Source organism: Chironomus tepperi, unplaced genomic scaffold (assembly GCF_022539635.2).
Source record: "Chironomus tepperi strain 1889 unplaced genomic scaffold, CSIRO-AGI_Ctep_v1 contig_486, whole genome shotgun sequence".
Lineage (NCBI taxonomy): Eukaryota > Metazoa > Arthropoda > Insecta > Diptera > Chironomidae > Chironomus > Chironomus tepperi.
Genome location: NW_027226608.1, coordinates 1,197,346 through 1,213,049, shown reverse-complemented (window position 1 = coordinate 1,213,049; position 15,704 = coordinate 1,197,346). Strand labels below are relative to the sequence as shown.

At 34.4% G+C, this 15,704-nt stretch overlaps 2 protein-coding genes across 5 annotated transcripts in view; one reads left to right on the top strand and one right to left on the bottom strand.

The window, feature by feature from the left end:
• Positions 1-3,624, bottom strand: part of LOC139099828 (neuronal acetylcholine receptor subunit alpha-6-like) — a 129,485-nt gene extending 125,861 nt beyond the window's left edge. The window contains exon 1 of the mRNA XM_070652369.1: positions 3,614-3,624. The gene's annotated coding sequence lies outside the window, so the exon portion shown is untranslated. The remainder of the gene's footprint in view (positions 1-3,613) is intronic.
• The window catches only part of Gprk1 (G protein-coupled receptor kinase 1), a 39,007-nt gene that overhangs the window by 10,391 nt on the left and 12,912 nt on the right, over positions 1-15,704 (top strand). For all 4 annotated transcript variants that reach the window (XM_070652354.1, XM_070652351.1, XM_070652353.1 and 1 more), the window contains 2 exons: positions 383-615; positions 10,207-10,283. In XM_070652354.1, coding sequence (XP_070508455.1) covers positions 509-615; positions 10,207-10,283 — 184 coding nt within the window. In that variant the 5' untranslated portion in view covers positions 383-508. The remainder of the gene's footprint in view (positions 1-382; positions 616-10,206; positions 10,284-15,704) is intronic.

The following is a 15,704-nucleotide window of genomic DNA, read 5'->3' as shown; positions in this document are numbered from 1 at the left end:
CCTCTTGGGTAGCATTGTCTTTACCTTTTGGGTAGCATTGTCTTTACCTATTGGGTAGCATTGTCTTTACCTATTGGGTAGCATTGTCTTGACCCTCTTGGGTAGCATTGTCTTTACCTTTTGGGTAGCATTGTCTTTACCTATTGGGTAGCATTGTCTTTACCCAAAAGTGAGCAAAAATGAAGGAAAAATTGAATAAAAAAATGAGAAAATTCTAAAATAATGTGAAAAAAATATAAAAATTGTGTGTGCAATTAAGACAAAAAAAAATAATAAAAAATTCTATTGTGAAATAATTTTAAATTGCCGGTGTGCGTGTGAAAATTGTTTTCCCAAATTTTTCTCATCATTTTCTTTCATTTTTTTCTCATTCTAAATTCAGAACAACAAAAAAAAGTGCAAAAAATTAGAAAAAAAAAATAAAACAAAGGAAAAATAATAAAAAAAATTCTCGAGAAAAAGTGAATTAAATTAGAAAAAAAAAAAATAAACAAACACACTCACAATAATGGCGGATTTAGAGGCTGTATTGGCCGATGTCAGTTATCTGATGGCCATGGAGATGAGCAAACAGACGCCGGAATCGAGCAAGAAAATTATTTTGCCAGATACGAGGTGAGTTCCTTTCCCATTTTAATGTATTAAACACGTGATTAAGAGTGGGTAGGGGGAGGGGGTGGGGTGGGGTTAAAATAGGTAGGAAATGAGAAAATATATATATTATGTGATTTGCAGGCACAGAACAAGTTATGGCAAATAAATTGATTTTTTTTTTCTCTTTCTTTTCTATTTTGAAAAGTCATTGCTTATGGAGAAAAATTTTCATTTTCTTTTTTTTTTTTTGTGCTTTTCTTTTATGGAAAAATTTTTACATCTTTGAGGTTAGATTGGAACAATCTAGAACTTGGAGTGGGCAACCTGTGTGCCGCGGTACCTTAATATGGGGTTAAAAATGTTTTGAAACGCCATGAACCGTAGGCCATGTATGGTTTCGATCATAGTTTGGCATCAATGTGTACCGAGGCACACAGGTTGCCCATCACTGTTTGACACCATGTTATCGGCTATTTTGGCACCATGTCCCTTCCAAGGAACTGATTATAACCTATTTTTTGCCAAAAGGCTGAATTTAGGACCAAAAGAACCCATCTGAGACATAGAACCCCTAATCTATCCATCTAAGGTCATTGACACCTACAATCTTATAAACAAAAACATCCAGAATCAATTAAACACTATTCCCTACTTATCCAACAGCCACACAGACTCATATTTCCCTATAAATTACATAACATCCATTTTACTATCCTCCATATACACACCAAGCATGTAAAATTCATTATGTTGTTGATTCCATATCTAATTTTCCCTCGTGCATGGAAAAAATCCCCAACAAATGTTGTAGCCTATCCACCTGTGCCAGTACAACCGTCTAATGACTCACAAAAAAAGCCTCAAAATTGATTTTAATTGAAAAATTTTTCCAACTTCCACATTTTTTCCACGAAAATATATAAGGTTTTACAGTCATACAGGTATGGCATGTGCATGCAGCCATAATTGTACTAATGTAAACTATAAAAACCACCAAAAAACTACAATTTTTCACATATTGGGGATGTTTATGAGTTATGTAACTGGAGATATTGAGTTTGGCTCATGGACCCTGACCGTCCCCACTTGGTCATCCTGTTCTTCACCTTGTCATCTTGTTCCCCAGCCTGTCATTTCGATCCCTAACGTGTCATCTTGATGGGGATCATCACTTCACATTCCCCACCATCCCCCAATCCTCCTCCCCACCTCAGATCATTACCTAACTTACAAACATCCCCCCACACACTATGTATATAATGTATATACGGAAAATGTGCAACATTTCGTACATTGTAGAAAGACACACAAAGTGTAAATTACAAAGAGTGAGAAAATACATGGAACAGCTTGCACATCGCAGAACATGATCCCATTTGTATTAAGTTTTTTTAACTGACTGTATATATATTGCATGAGCTTATAGCTTCAGTATTGCACACACAAACACCTTTTCATACCTTTTAAACAGAACAAATTCCAGAGTTGCAAAACAGGTGCTTGTGACATGCAAAAACCGTACAAATTCATGAGAATTTGTACCGTTTTGGAAGAAAAACCATACAAATTATCAATTTTTGTACGGTTTTTGTCTGTCAAAGGCACCTGTTTTGCAACTCTGACAAATTCACATTCAAATGAAAAACTTAATTTTTTGTTGTTGTTGTTGCTGTTCCTCTTACGGAATTTTATTTTTAGAAATTTTCTTTTCTTTTTTGTAAATCATTTTGGAGAGTTTTCTGAGGTAGGAAAATTGCAGGTTGTTTTGGATGGACTTTTGAGATGTGCTGGTTGGAATTTTGATGAATTTTTGGGTGATTTGAGATTTTTTGAGGTTATTTGGACTAGAACTGATGAGGTTGGGTCACTCTGGGATTGTTTTTTTAAACTAGCTTGGATATCCAACCATACCCGGGGCATCCTACCCTACTCGCGACATCCTACCCTATTCTACCTAGGATATTCTACCATATCTTACCCAAGATAGTACTCCACCCTACATGAATGCCCTGTCTATCCTTATTTTACCATATCTCACTTCAAATACTCAACCATCAACCCAAGACTACCTACTATTGAATAAGTTTGTGTAACCTAGGTTAGTCCCTGTCTACTCGAGTAGAGTAGGGTAGAATAACTCCGAGTAAGTTAAGACCTCGATATTTAGACTAGCTTTATTGAGGATTGAGTCATTTTACACTAGTTTTGCACTTAATTGAGACACTAGACTAAATCTGGATCTGGTTATGATAATTTAGTCTAGTTTGGATCTAATTAAGGTATTTTAGACTAGTTAGGGCTTAGTCAAGACACTTTAGACGAGTTTGGAGTCTAGTAGAGACTCCTGTCTGAATCTGAATCTGTTCGAGACACTTTAGACCAATTTTTGATCTAGTCGAGGTACTTCATACAAGTTTTGGTCTATTTGAGGCATTTTAGACTAATTTGGGTCAAGTTGACTAGTTTCTGTTTATTCGAGACACTTTAGACAATTTTGAATCTATCAAAGGCAATTTAGACCAGTTTGAGTCTAGCTGAGACACTTTAGACTAGTTTTTGACTTAGCTGAGACACTTTAGACGATTTTCGGTCTTACCGAGACACTTTAGACTAGTATTTGATCTAATTGAGTCAATTTAGACTAATTTGAGTCTTTTCGAGCCACTTTAGACCAGTTTGTATTTAGTTTAGACACTTTAGATCAGTTTCGATCCAGTTGAGACACATTACACTAGTCTGAGTGGAATTTAGTCAATTTAGACTAGTTTTGGATGTGTTTAAGACACTTTTGACTAATTTTGATCGCTTTAGACTAGATTAATCAATTAACAATCAGATTTATCAGTCCTACCACCCCTGTATGCACTCAAAACACCACAAAAATGCTCCAAAACTGTTGTAATATAAACAAACATTCAAATCCAAGATTAACATACGCCATATCAATTGCAAATCCCAAAATACCCCCACCCAAAAAAAAAATTTAATTCTAATTTAAATTCAACAAAATATCCAATAAAATTTCCACCGAAAAAAGGAAAAACTTGTGGAAAAACTGCGAAAAATCTTTTCACACGAAAATTAATTTATTGCAAAATATATATTAAGCATGGCGTGAACAGATTAAAGTGAAAATTTACAAAATAAAGAAGAAAAAATCGTGCAAATATCAAATTTAATATAATCCAGACATTTGTTAAGGCATAAATTATTCAATTCCGATAATTTTTTAATGTTATTAACAGGTTCATTTGAGATGAAGTTAGTTAGATATTAGTCTCGATGCTGGGGATGTATTATTTACATGAGAATTTATAAACACAAAAAAAAAATTGGAATTAAAATTAATTAAGTTGCGTAGTCGACTTTTTACAGATGAAAAAAAAAGTAGTTTGGATTAATTAAAAATATTCTCATTAATTAAATTAATTTTTGGAGATTTTTGGATTGACTTCTCGAGTTTCATGGTTATTTCGATCAGGACAGGACTAGGCTAACTGTAGATAGCTCATGCTACTCAAAACTGGCTCTAAATGACCTAATATGGTATCAAATGCCTCAATCTAATCCAGGTCCAATCAGGAATGGTTCAATATGACTGCAACTTACTTTAGCTAGGCTAAAATGACTCTAGTTTACCTATGTTGGTTTTCCGAGACTCAATTCGATCAGAATAAGTTCAGAGAGGCAATATATAGCTTCAATTAGTCTAAATTGTCTTATCTTAACGTAAATTTGTCCCAAAAGACTCTAAATGATCTAAAATAATCCAGAATAAATCAATTCGTCATAAAATAGCACTGATTTGGTACTTAAATTGACATAAACTGATTAAAGTGCACGACATGGGTTGCATGGTATTACCAAAAGTCGTTAGTAGCACTATTGGACCGCGGCACAACGATTGCCTACCACTGCTCTAATATCCCCCATGAATACCCTCCAAATTCTCAAAAAGCCAGCATAAACAGTGTCTAAAATCAATAAAAAGTGAAATCATGCGTGTGCCAAAAAAAGTAAAGTTCTTCCTACATATTTATTTACTAGACAAGTTTGGCATTTTCCACGACAACAAAAAATAAAAAAAGTTGACTCAATATTTAAACTTGACATCAACGTGAAAAGGCTCAATTGGACTGGAAAATCGGATTTTTTTATTCAGTTCTGTTTACAATTAGACGTCGTCTTTAGCGATAGACAGGTGCGAGATTTTAAGAGGAAATTTTGAGAGCATGTCAAGGAGTTAGTTTGAAATGTTTAGGCAATTGAGGCAAAGGAAGAAGTTTATTAAAAAAAAGTTTAATTGATTCCACATGAAGATTTTTTTTTTGAGGTTAGGGTGAGAACATTTTGAGGTTAGTTTACTTTATATTGATCTGAATTGTGGATTGATTTGGAGAGGGAATTTTGGAAGTGAAATAATGCAGAAATTTAAGACGGTGTTGATGTGAGTTTGGTCATGTTTACGTCAGTTTGAGCCACTTCAGGATGGTGCATGGGCTAAAACAGAGGATGTCGGGTGGATGTGAGCTCCTTCGGCTTTCTAGCTACACCGCTGATCCAGATCCATTTCTTAGTGTCTAAGTTGAGGTCTCAATGACTTTTGGATGACATAACCAGAGTTTTCCGATTTTCCGAAAGTTTTCAGACTTATTTGGATGATTTGAGGCAGTTGTGGGCAACCTGTGTGATACGGTCCCCTAGAGTGAGGTTGAAAATGAGATAAACCGTGTGTCGTGAGCGGTTTTGGACATTATTTACCAGAAACGGGTGAAGTGGCCCAAAAAAGGTTGGGAAACACTGAATTAAACCAGTGCTGGGCAACCTATGTTCCACGTAACTAACAAAGCTTGTCACGAACTGTGTGTCTAGTGCAGATTCTATACAAAAAGGTTGTCCACCACTGAACTAGAGCAAACAGTTTGATGAGTCACACCCGTTTCAACCTGGAAGTTTGTTGAAAATGTCACTAACCGTATACCGCGTGCGGTTGTGGTCAAGACTAGTCAACAATTTTTACCGCGGCATAAAGGTTGTTCACCACTGGATTTATGGTGACTTGATCGTTGTTTCTTGACTTTTTGGGTGACATAACCTCAAAATAATCACCAATTCATCTTCAGCTGTCCCCAAATAAGCAATAAAATGCGTTTAATTCATTTCCATTTCCCATCCTAAACCAAACAACACACAAAATACACAATTTTTCATCATTACATTTCTATTACATCCGTATTTGTGCTCACATAAAAGAGTACATACGGAACAAAGGGAAAGAGAGAGTGAGAGAGAGAGAGATGAGCAGCACACAAAAAAAGGCGAGGGCGAGATTTGTTTTGAGAATATTTTTCAAATTATTTCTCATTACCTCATTAAATGTAAACAGACGTGGCACAAGAGCTTTGTGTGCTTGTTGAAATTAACGCAAATAGTCGAGTACGAATTGGTTGAGGATGAAAATTTCATCCGTTGAGTGCTCATGGGAGTCTGGTGTGTAGTTTTTAGGTTAAATTGGTCGTTTTGGGATTTGGAGAACATTTTTATGGATGAATGGGTTGGGGTGAAAATAGGATAAATCCGGATTTTTTGGGTTTTGAGGTTAAAATTGTCAAATATTCCCCAATTTTGAGGTTAGAATTTGGAAAAATTTTAAGGTTAGAATTTAGACTAATTTTGAGGTTAGAATTTAGATCAAATTTTGAGGTTAAACTTTGGAACAAATTTTGAGGTTAGAATTTTTTCAAAATTTGAGGTTAGAATTTGGACAAATTTTGAGGTTAGAATTTTTTCAAAATTTGAGGTTAAAATTCGGACAAATTTTGAGGTTAGAATTTGGACAAATTTTGAGGTTAGAATTTGGACAAATTTTGAGGTTAGAATTTGGACAAATTTTGAGGTTAGAATTTGAATAAATTTTTGAAGTTAGAATTTGAACAAATTTTGAGGTTAGTTCTCAATTTTTGAGGTTGAAATCCAAAATTTTCCAATCCGGATCCATCAAATTTCCACACCAAACCACCCAAGACAATTTTCATTCATGCACTTACGTATCTGTGAATGTGTGCCGACAGTTTTATATAAATATATTCACTTTCTGTGTTTATGTTTCACGAGATTTTAATTTTACGATTAGACGAGCACCAAAAAAAGTTTTTTTTTTTTTTTTTTAATAAACAAATTCGATTCTTCTGTGTGGATGAGATCTGCAGGATGTGATTGGGTATTTGTGAAAATAAACGATTTTTTTTTTTTTGACTGGATTTATCGATTTTTTTTGGAGGAAATGATGGGGAAAAAATGGATTAAAGAGATTTTATGGTGTTGATTTTGGGAAATTTGAGATTCTAACCTCAAAAAATTTGGAAATTTTCCGATTCTAACCTCAAAAATTTCAAATTTTAAATTGGTGACGCGACACACAGGTTGCCCATCCCTGGCATAACCATAAAATCATTAAATAAACTCCAAAATTTCTCTTGTTTTCTACCAATTTCCCGACAATGACACATGACTAGTGCAACTTGATACCCTTCAGCCATAAACCCAAAAGATGACTTCCAATAATCATCACCAAAGTCACTCGATGGCATTTAATTCTTGAAGTAAACAAAGAAATTTGAAGCAATTAATTTTGTTTGGCTCCTTTGTACTTAGTACATGTGTGTCTGTGCTAGATAACAATTTTTTGGATATAAAGCAATCAGCTCTTTTGAAATTTCACTTTCATCGACACAAAAGCTGCGTGTTGTACAAAAAAAAAACCAGCAGCTATGAAGAAATATTGAGAAAAACACACACGTGTAAATATTTAGAATTGGAATGGAAAATTTCCAGCCTAACTGGATGGGGGTTATTTTGCATGGAAGTTGAGTTGTTTGGAAATTTTGTGGATTTTGAGGTTAAAATTTTGATTTTTTTGAGGTTAGAATCTTGGTTTTTTCAGGTAAGAATAGTGATGGACAGTCTTTTCAAATCACAGCACTACTTATTGTTAAGCGTTGACCAAAATCGCACGCGGTACACGATTCATGATATTTCTAAAAACTTCCAGGTGTATACGGGTGTGATTCTTTACTAAATTTGCCTTTTACTGGTGTAGTTCAGTGTTGGACAACCTTTTTGTGTCGAAACTGAACTCGACACACGATTTATGGCATTTCCAACAGCACACTTGGGTACCGCATCACACAGGTTACCCACCACTGCCTCAAATCATCCGTATAAGTCTGAAAACTTCCAGAAATTTCATTGATTTGAATAAAAAAAAGCAACAAAACTCGACTCTAATTAGAGAAAATAAATCGAAAAAGATTCTCAAGTTTCCACTTGAATCAATAAAAAAAAGAACTTAAAATTGCCTTCATAATTACTGAGATAATCGTCTGACAATATCAAGGCACAGGCAATTAAGAATTTTTAAAAGATTTTCAATCAATTAAAATGAGAAACTTTTAACTTTTTTATTATGATGATCAATTTTCATCTTTTTTTATTATTTTTATTTTTTTATTTACTTCAAGTTGAATTTTAAGTTTTTAATTTTAAGGATTGAAAAACGTTGAATTTAAAAACATTTTAAATATTTTTTTAAATTTCAAACTCATATTCTTAAATTTTTCTATTTTTTTTTAATTTTTTTTTTCAAATTTTTGTAAATTTTTTTAAATTTTTTTTTGAATTTTTTTTTTGTTTTTTAAAGTTTTTTTTTTTTCAAATTTTAAACATAAACAAAAAATGCAAAATTTTAAAAACGGTAAAAAATTTATAAAATTTATTTTTAATAATTAAAAAAATCTAAAATTTAAAGAAAATTTTGTCACAAATAATTGAAAAATTTTTACAACTTCAATATTTAAAATTCAAATTAAATTTCACATTCACTTGCTTCAATTTCAATTTTCCATAAATTTTTCAATGGTTTTCAGTAGAATTACACATTATTGTATATTCATAAATTTGTGAAATTTAATATTCAACTTGAATAAAAAACCACATTTTTTGACATTTAGACTCGTTACTAGGATTTTAAAAATAATAAAAATTGAATGTTGAATATGAAGGAGGGTAAAATCGCAAAAATTCAGTAGTATTTAATTTAAAAAAGTTGAAAATTTGAAATTTAAGAATTTTTTTATTTTTTAATTTGAATTTTTTAATAATTAGAAAACTTCAATTATTTATATTCAAAAACAAAATAAAAAAAAAATTCAATTTTTTAAATTTTTGTTTAATAATTCAAATTATACAAAATTCAATTGTTAACGGTTTTTGAAAATTTGAATTTTTTAATTTTTTTTTTGAAAATTCGTTTTTTTTAATTTTTAAATTTTGCTCAAAAATTTATTTTTTTAAATATTTTCATAAATATTTCTTCAATTTTCCGATGACAATTTCCACCAATAAACCACAACATTTTCCACATAACCCCACTTAATAACCCAATTTATTAACATGTCAATAAAGAAAAATCCCCAAAAATTTATTTTCTTTCACATCTTTCTTGACCACAAATAAAGTCTTTTTTTCTTGGAAAATTGGAAAATTCTGTCACATCGAGTCGGAAAAGTCAGCAAAAAAAAAAGTCACAAAATTAGCTCAATTTGTCATTTCCAACAAGAAATGACCTCTTGAACTATCATGAAATGGAAATTTTTATTTACTACATTAAGCATGTGCTGCTGATGCTGATTCCGTCTTGTTTGCTTGTTTCTATTGCTGTGTATGGTGGAAAATATGAAAAAATAAACAAAAGAAAATAGGAAATTTTTGGTGGTCAGTACTGGAACGTGAAGGTCAGATTCAAGGCAGGATGGACTAAATTTTGAGGCAAAATTTGAATTTTTGAAAACCGTTGAAAATTTTGAATTTTTGAAAACCGTTAAAATTTGAATTTTTGTAAACCGTTCCAAATTTGAATTTTTGAAAACTGTTACAAAATTTTAATTTTCAAAAACGTTTGAAAATTTGAATTTAAAAAACCGTTAAAAATTTAAAATTTCAAAAACCGTTCCAATTTTAAATTTCTTTTTTCAAATTATCCATCTCCACCCCAGTAACCATCCATAAATCCATAAAAAATAGCAAAAAATTCCACCTTCCCTGATCTAAATATCCATCATGTCATGTGTTCATCCTCTATGTCCTACTTTTCCATCTATCCCATTCACATATTCACAGCAACAACAAAAAAGGAACTTAATTGAAAGCTTTTTTTGCATACAGGTGAATTAATGAAACGATAAGGAGCTGTGCACGAGATTCTCATGAAAAGGTCAAAGGTCATTGAACGTCAAATAAAGAAAATTTTGCTCAAGGAAATTTTCTCTCTTTTTTTTGTGTGGCTTGCTGTAGCTTGCGTTGCGTAATAAGCAGATGAAGTTGATGGTGGAGGGGGTGGGATGGGGAAATAGGGTTGGTTAGGGGCTATGTTGTAATATTTTCATCAATAATTTGACCTAATTTTACTATTTTAATTGCTAAAAAATTCTCATTCGTGTGCCATATTTTGGGGGGAAACTTTAATGTCTCCCCCAAATATGCTGCACGATTTTTCCTATTTTTTGAATTAATTCCCATACTAAATTGCCATTTCATTTGCTTCTATCTTTACAGTGTTCGGAGTGCCATGCACAAGTATCTTGAGCGTGAGAATGAAGTGACATTTGACAAAATTTTCAACCAAAAAATTGGTAAGTTAACCTAAAATTCTAAAGGGGTACTCAACATAGTTAAAGAGGTACTCAACATTGTAAAAGGGGTACTCAACATACTTAAAAGGGTACTCAACATACTTAAAGGGGTACTCAACATAGTTAAAGGGGTACTCAACATAGCTCAAAGGGGTACTCAACATAGTTAAAGGGGTACTCAACATACTTAAAGGGGTACTCAACATAGTTAAAAGGGTACTCAATATATCTAAAGGGGTGCTCAACATACTTAAAGGGGTACTCAACATACTTAAAGGGGTACTCAACATACTTAAAGGGGTACTCAACATACTTAAAGGGGTACTCAACATAGTTAAAGGGGTACTCAACATGCTCAAAGAGGTTCCATAAAAATAGAACAAAAATTCAAATTCTTTGCAAATTTACAGTCAATAAACCATAAATAATCAATATGTAAGCTTACATAATGCCAATCAATGATGCGATCAATATTACAGCAGTTAACCACACATATATGAAGCCATAAAACTAAATGATAAAAAATTTATCATTAAAACTGATAATTTTTTGATAAAGTGTGAAGCTTTTAGGTGATTTTAATGATAAAAAGCTTTCATATTATTGTACCTGTTTTGTCGACTGATGGGTATGCGTGCCCGAGGGGTAAATGGGAGTTTTCGTTGGTCAGCGTGCGATAGATTTGGGTGGAGACATTACTGTTTACCCTAGAATATTGCCTGGAAAATTGGGGATTTTTAGGTTATGTGCATCAAGTTGGAAGGTGTCTTTGTCCATTTTGAAGTTATATGCATCAAGTTGGATGGTAAATTTGCCCTTATTGAGGTTATGTGCAACAAGTTAGAAGGAAAATTTGTCCTTTTTGAGGTTATGTGTAACAAGTTGAAAGGCAATTTTGTCCTTTTTGAGGTTATGTGCGAAAAGTTGGAACATGTTATTGCCCTGTGTGGCTGAAAATAAATGAATTTAGTCCAAAAAATGGTTTTTTGAGGTTATGTGCAACAAGTTGGAAGGTATCTTTGCCCTATCTGGCTGAACTCACCAAATCCTCATCCACACCATATCAATCCCGGGTTAATCATTTAAAAGGCAGTAAATTTGTCAACATTGATAATGATTATCACAATATGATAAAGTCAAACAAATTTTTGCCTCAATATGAATGGGAATTAACTTTATTGAGCAGGGGGGGAGCTGATTATCCGATGAGGTGGTAAAACTGTCACGATGTCTAATAAATTATCTCTAATGAAATTTATCAGTCATGGAATATTTCTGCTCATTATGATGAATCTATCAATACATACAACAACAACAATGAGGAAGAACTAATGTTGGGAAGAAGCAATAATAGCTGAGGAAGATGGATGGGATTTTTTTCTTATTTTTGTTGTTGTTGTTTGCGGTGCACAGAATAATGAAATTTTTTGGTAAATTTTTGTTGAAAATTGAGAGATGTTAAGCATGTGATGGAAATTGTTTAAACAAATGTGAATTGCTTCTTGGAATTTAAACTTAAAGTTGTCTTCGGATTTACTTCGGGTCAACTTCGTGTCAACTTCGGTTTGACTTCGGATCATCTTCGGATCAACTTCGGATCAACTTCGTATCATCTTCGGATCAACTTCGGATCAACTTCGGATCAACTTCGGATTTACTTCGGATCACCTTCGGGTCAATTTCGGATAAACTTCGATTCAACTTCGGATCAACTTCGGATTAACTTCGTATCAACTTCGGATCAACTGCGGATGAACTTCGTGTCAACTTCGGATTGACTTTGGATCAACTTCGGATCAACTTCGAATCAACTTCGGATTAGCTTCGGATCAACTTCGTGTCAACTTCGGATCAACTTCAGGTCGACTTCGGATCAACTTCGGATCAACTTCGGTATCAACTTTGGATCAACTTCGGATCAACTTCGAATCAACTTCGGATTAGCTTCGGATCAACTTCGTGTCAACTTCGGATCAACTTCAGGTCGACTTCGGATCAACTTCGGATCAACTTCGGTATCAACTTCGGATCAACTTCGGATCAACTTCGGATCAACTTCGGATCATCTTCGGATGAACTTCGTATCAACTTCGGATCAACTTCGGGTCGACTTCGGATCAACTTCGGATCAACTTCGTGTCAACTTCGGATTAACTTCGGATCAACTTCGTGTCAACTTCGTGTCAACTTCGTGTCAACTTCGGATCAACTTCGGATTGACTTCGGATTAACTTCGGATTAAAAAGTTCTCAAAGTTCAATTTTAAATCAGAAAATCCCACAAAAAAATTAAAGTTTTTTCTCGAATCTTTCACACCCCTCACACTTTCACACCCCTTTTTTTATCCTCTTTTATTATTATTTCCTAACTTACCTTTTCTATTCTATTATCATCACCATCATAATCCATTTGTATAACTTAATAAAAGAGAGTGGGTGAGTGAGTGAGATGGAGAGAGAAAATCATGACTGAATAGTATTTTCTGTGCCTCAATATTCAGTCAAAGCTCTTTCCATTATCATCTCATTCATGCCTTACATCCTTTATCAAAACATGCCCACCACAGCTCGAGGCTCCTCGTCCCTCTCACAGTGTGGATCGATCAAAAGCTAATTTTCAATTATCTTTCCATCTCTTTCTCTCTCACACAGTTCTTTTCTCAATTCAATAAAAATTGTATTATTATTAATAATTTTTTTTATTGTTATTTTTTTTTTTCGTCATTATTTTATTATTATTTGTTATTTCAGCGAACTATAGCACTGAAAATCTAGTTCGGAGTTGATTAAGAAAAGTAAATTTATTTTACTTTCTTGAATTCTGATGTTTATTTCTATTTTATGGGGGAAAAATGAGACAAGTAAGAAAGTCAAAGGGTGAGGGTGGTTAAGGCGCATTTTTCTCAATATGGTCCAAAGGAGGTTCAAATGGGATTAAATGGATTCGGTGGGGTTTAAAGGGGTCTCAAAGACATCAATATGAGTCGTACAGCTGAAAAGAAGCTAAGCCGATGCAACGTACAGCTGAAAAGAAGCTAAGCCGATGCAACGCTCAGCTGATGCAACACTCAGCCGAAGCAACGCTCAGCCGAAGCAACGCTCAGCCGAAGCAACGCTCAGCCGAAGCAACGCTTAGCTGACGCAACGCTCAGCTGAAGCAACGCTCAGCCGATGCAACGCTCAGCCTGTATAACAACGCTCAGCCAAAGCAATTCTCAGCCGAAGCAACGCTCAGTCGAAGCAACGCTCAGCCAAAGCAACGCTCAGCCGATGCAACGCTTAGCCAAAGCAACGCTCAGCCGTAGCAACGCTCAGCCAAAAAGCAACTCTCAAAAATCCCATTAAATTCCCATCAACCATCAAACTCAATTAACAATCATTGAACTTAGTTCATCGAACTACCGCAGATTACTTTTCCTTTTTCTCATTTTTTTCTACCAAATTTTCCACTTTTTTTCTACCCTTTTATCGCAATTTCCTTTTCCTGACGATCTAATTTCTCGTCATTTTCTTCTTGATATTTTCCAACGACTTCTTCTTTTTTAAATAGAAAAGCTTAAATTGATATTTTTTTGTGTTTTTCTTTTCTCATTTTTTTCATTTTCATTCATTTCGAAACCTTTCATTGTCCTGAATTCATGCAATCCATTAGTCATTCTATTTTTGTGTCTATGGATTCTATACAGCACAAGTGATGATGTATATAAATAATATTGATGAATGAAAGAGGTTTATACTATAAATATTGATGAAATATATGCATCATTAATGAATGAATTATTAGGAAGTTTTTTGGGACGCTAAGCAGGGCTGTGCGTAGTAATTTTTAAGGATGTTGTCTGCTTAGCGAGGCTGTGCGTTGGATAAGATGAGCGTCTCCTAATCTGAATGTATTTTTAGCTGAGCTTCTCCTCAGCTGAGCGTCTCTTCAGCTAAGCATCTTTCCAGCTGAGCGTTTTTCCAGCTGAGCGTATTCCAGCTGAGCATCTTCCAGCTGAGCGATTCTCAAGCTGAGCGTCTTTCCAGCCGAGCGTCTTTAAAGCTGAGCGTCTTTCCAGCTGAGCATCTTTCCATTTGAGCGTTTTCCAGCTGAGCGTCTTCCAGCTGAGCGTCCTTCAGCTGAGCGTCTTTCCAGCTGAACATCTTCCAGCTGAGCGTCTCTCAAGCTGAGAGTCTCTCAAGCTGAGCGTCTTTCAAGCTGAGCGTCTTTCCAGCTGGGCGTCTTCCAGCTGAGCGTCTTCCAGCTAATCGATTCTCAAGCTGACCGTCGCTTCCTCTTCCTACTACTTCAGTGCCACACCATTTGAACCTTAAATTCATCATTCCCAACAAAAAATAATATCGTAAAGTTATCACAGCCACTCAACACCATCTTAATAGCCACAAAGTAAAATTTAATTAGTGCTCAAATCCTTTCAAGCTAATAAAAAAAATCCTTCAACAAGTACACAACGAACTACTTGAATGTGTATGATGACCACTTGATGACAAGACGACCAGGAAAAAAAATAATAATTTTTCCCACGCCATTATTGTACACCAATTGCTTTGCAAGCTTTACATTCTGTTTGTTGTTCGTCTGATGACATTATGTAAAGGATTGCTCAGTAGTCGGAACTTGATGATACGTTTGTGAATTGTTTTGGACGACAAATTTTCTTATTGAATGCAAGAGGAAGGCGATGGAAATGGAAGTTTGTGAGGACATAGAAGAACAGCTTTGTTGAAGCTCAGCTTGGTTGATGTTCATCTTTAGTGACGCTCAGCTAAGAGGATGCTCAGATTAAGTAACGCTCAGCTTGACCGACGCTCAGCTTGACTGACTCTCAGATATACTAAAGCCCAGTTCGACTAACGCTCAGATTGATTGATGCTCAGCTTTAATGACGCTCAGCTTTAATGACGCTCAGCTTTAATGACGCTCAGCTTTAGTGACGCTCAGCTTAGTTGATGCTCAGCTTTAGTGACGTTCAGCTTAATTAATGCTCAGGTTAATTGACGCTCAGCTTTAGTGACGCTCAGCTTTAGTGACGCTCACCTTTGTTGATGCTCAGCTTGGTTGATGCTCAGCTTAATTGATGCTCAGCTTTAGTGGAGCTGAGCTTAAGTGACGCTCAGTTTAGTTGATGCTCAGCTTGGTTGATTATCAGCTTCAATGACGCTCAGCTCCAATGACGCTCAGCTTTAATGACGCTCAGCCTCAATGACGCTCAGCTTAAGTTCCGCTCAGCTTTAGTACTAAATAGCTTAGTATAACAAATACCAAGACATAACAAATCAGTTCCAAAATCAATACAAAACACTTAAATCTAGTTCAAAATTCTTGACATTTGTAAATAATTGATTAATCTTTTAGTAAGCTATTTAGTTCCCACAAGTCAGTATGTCATTGACAACTCAAAACATAAGAATTTTTTCTATT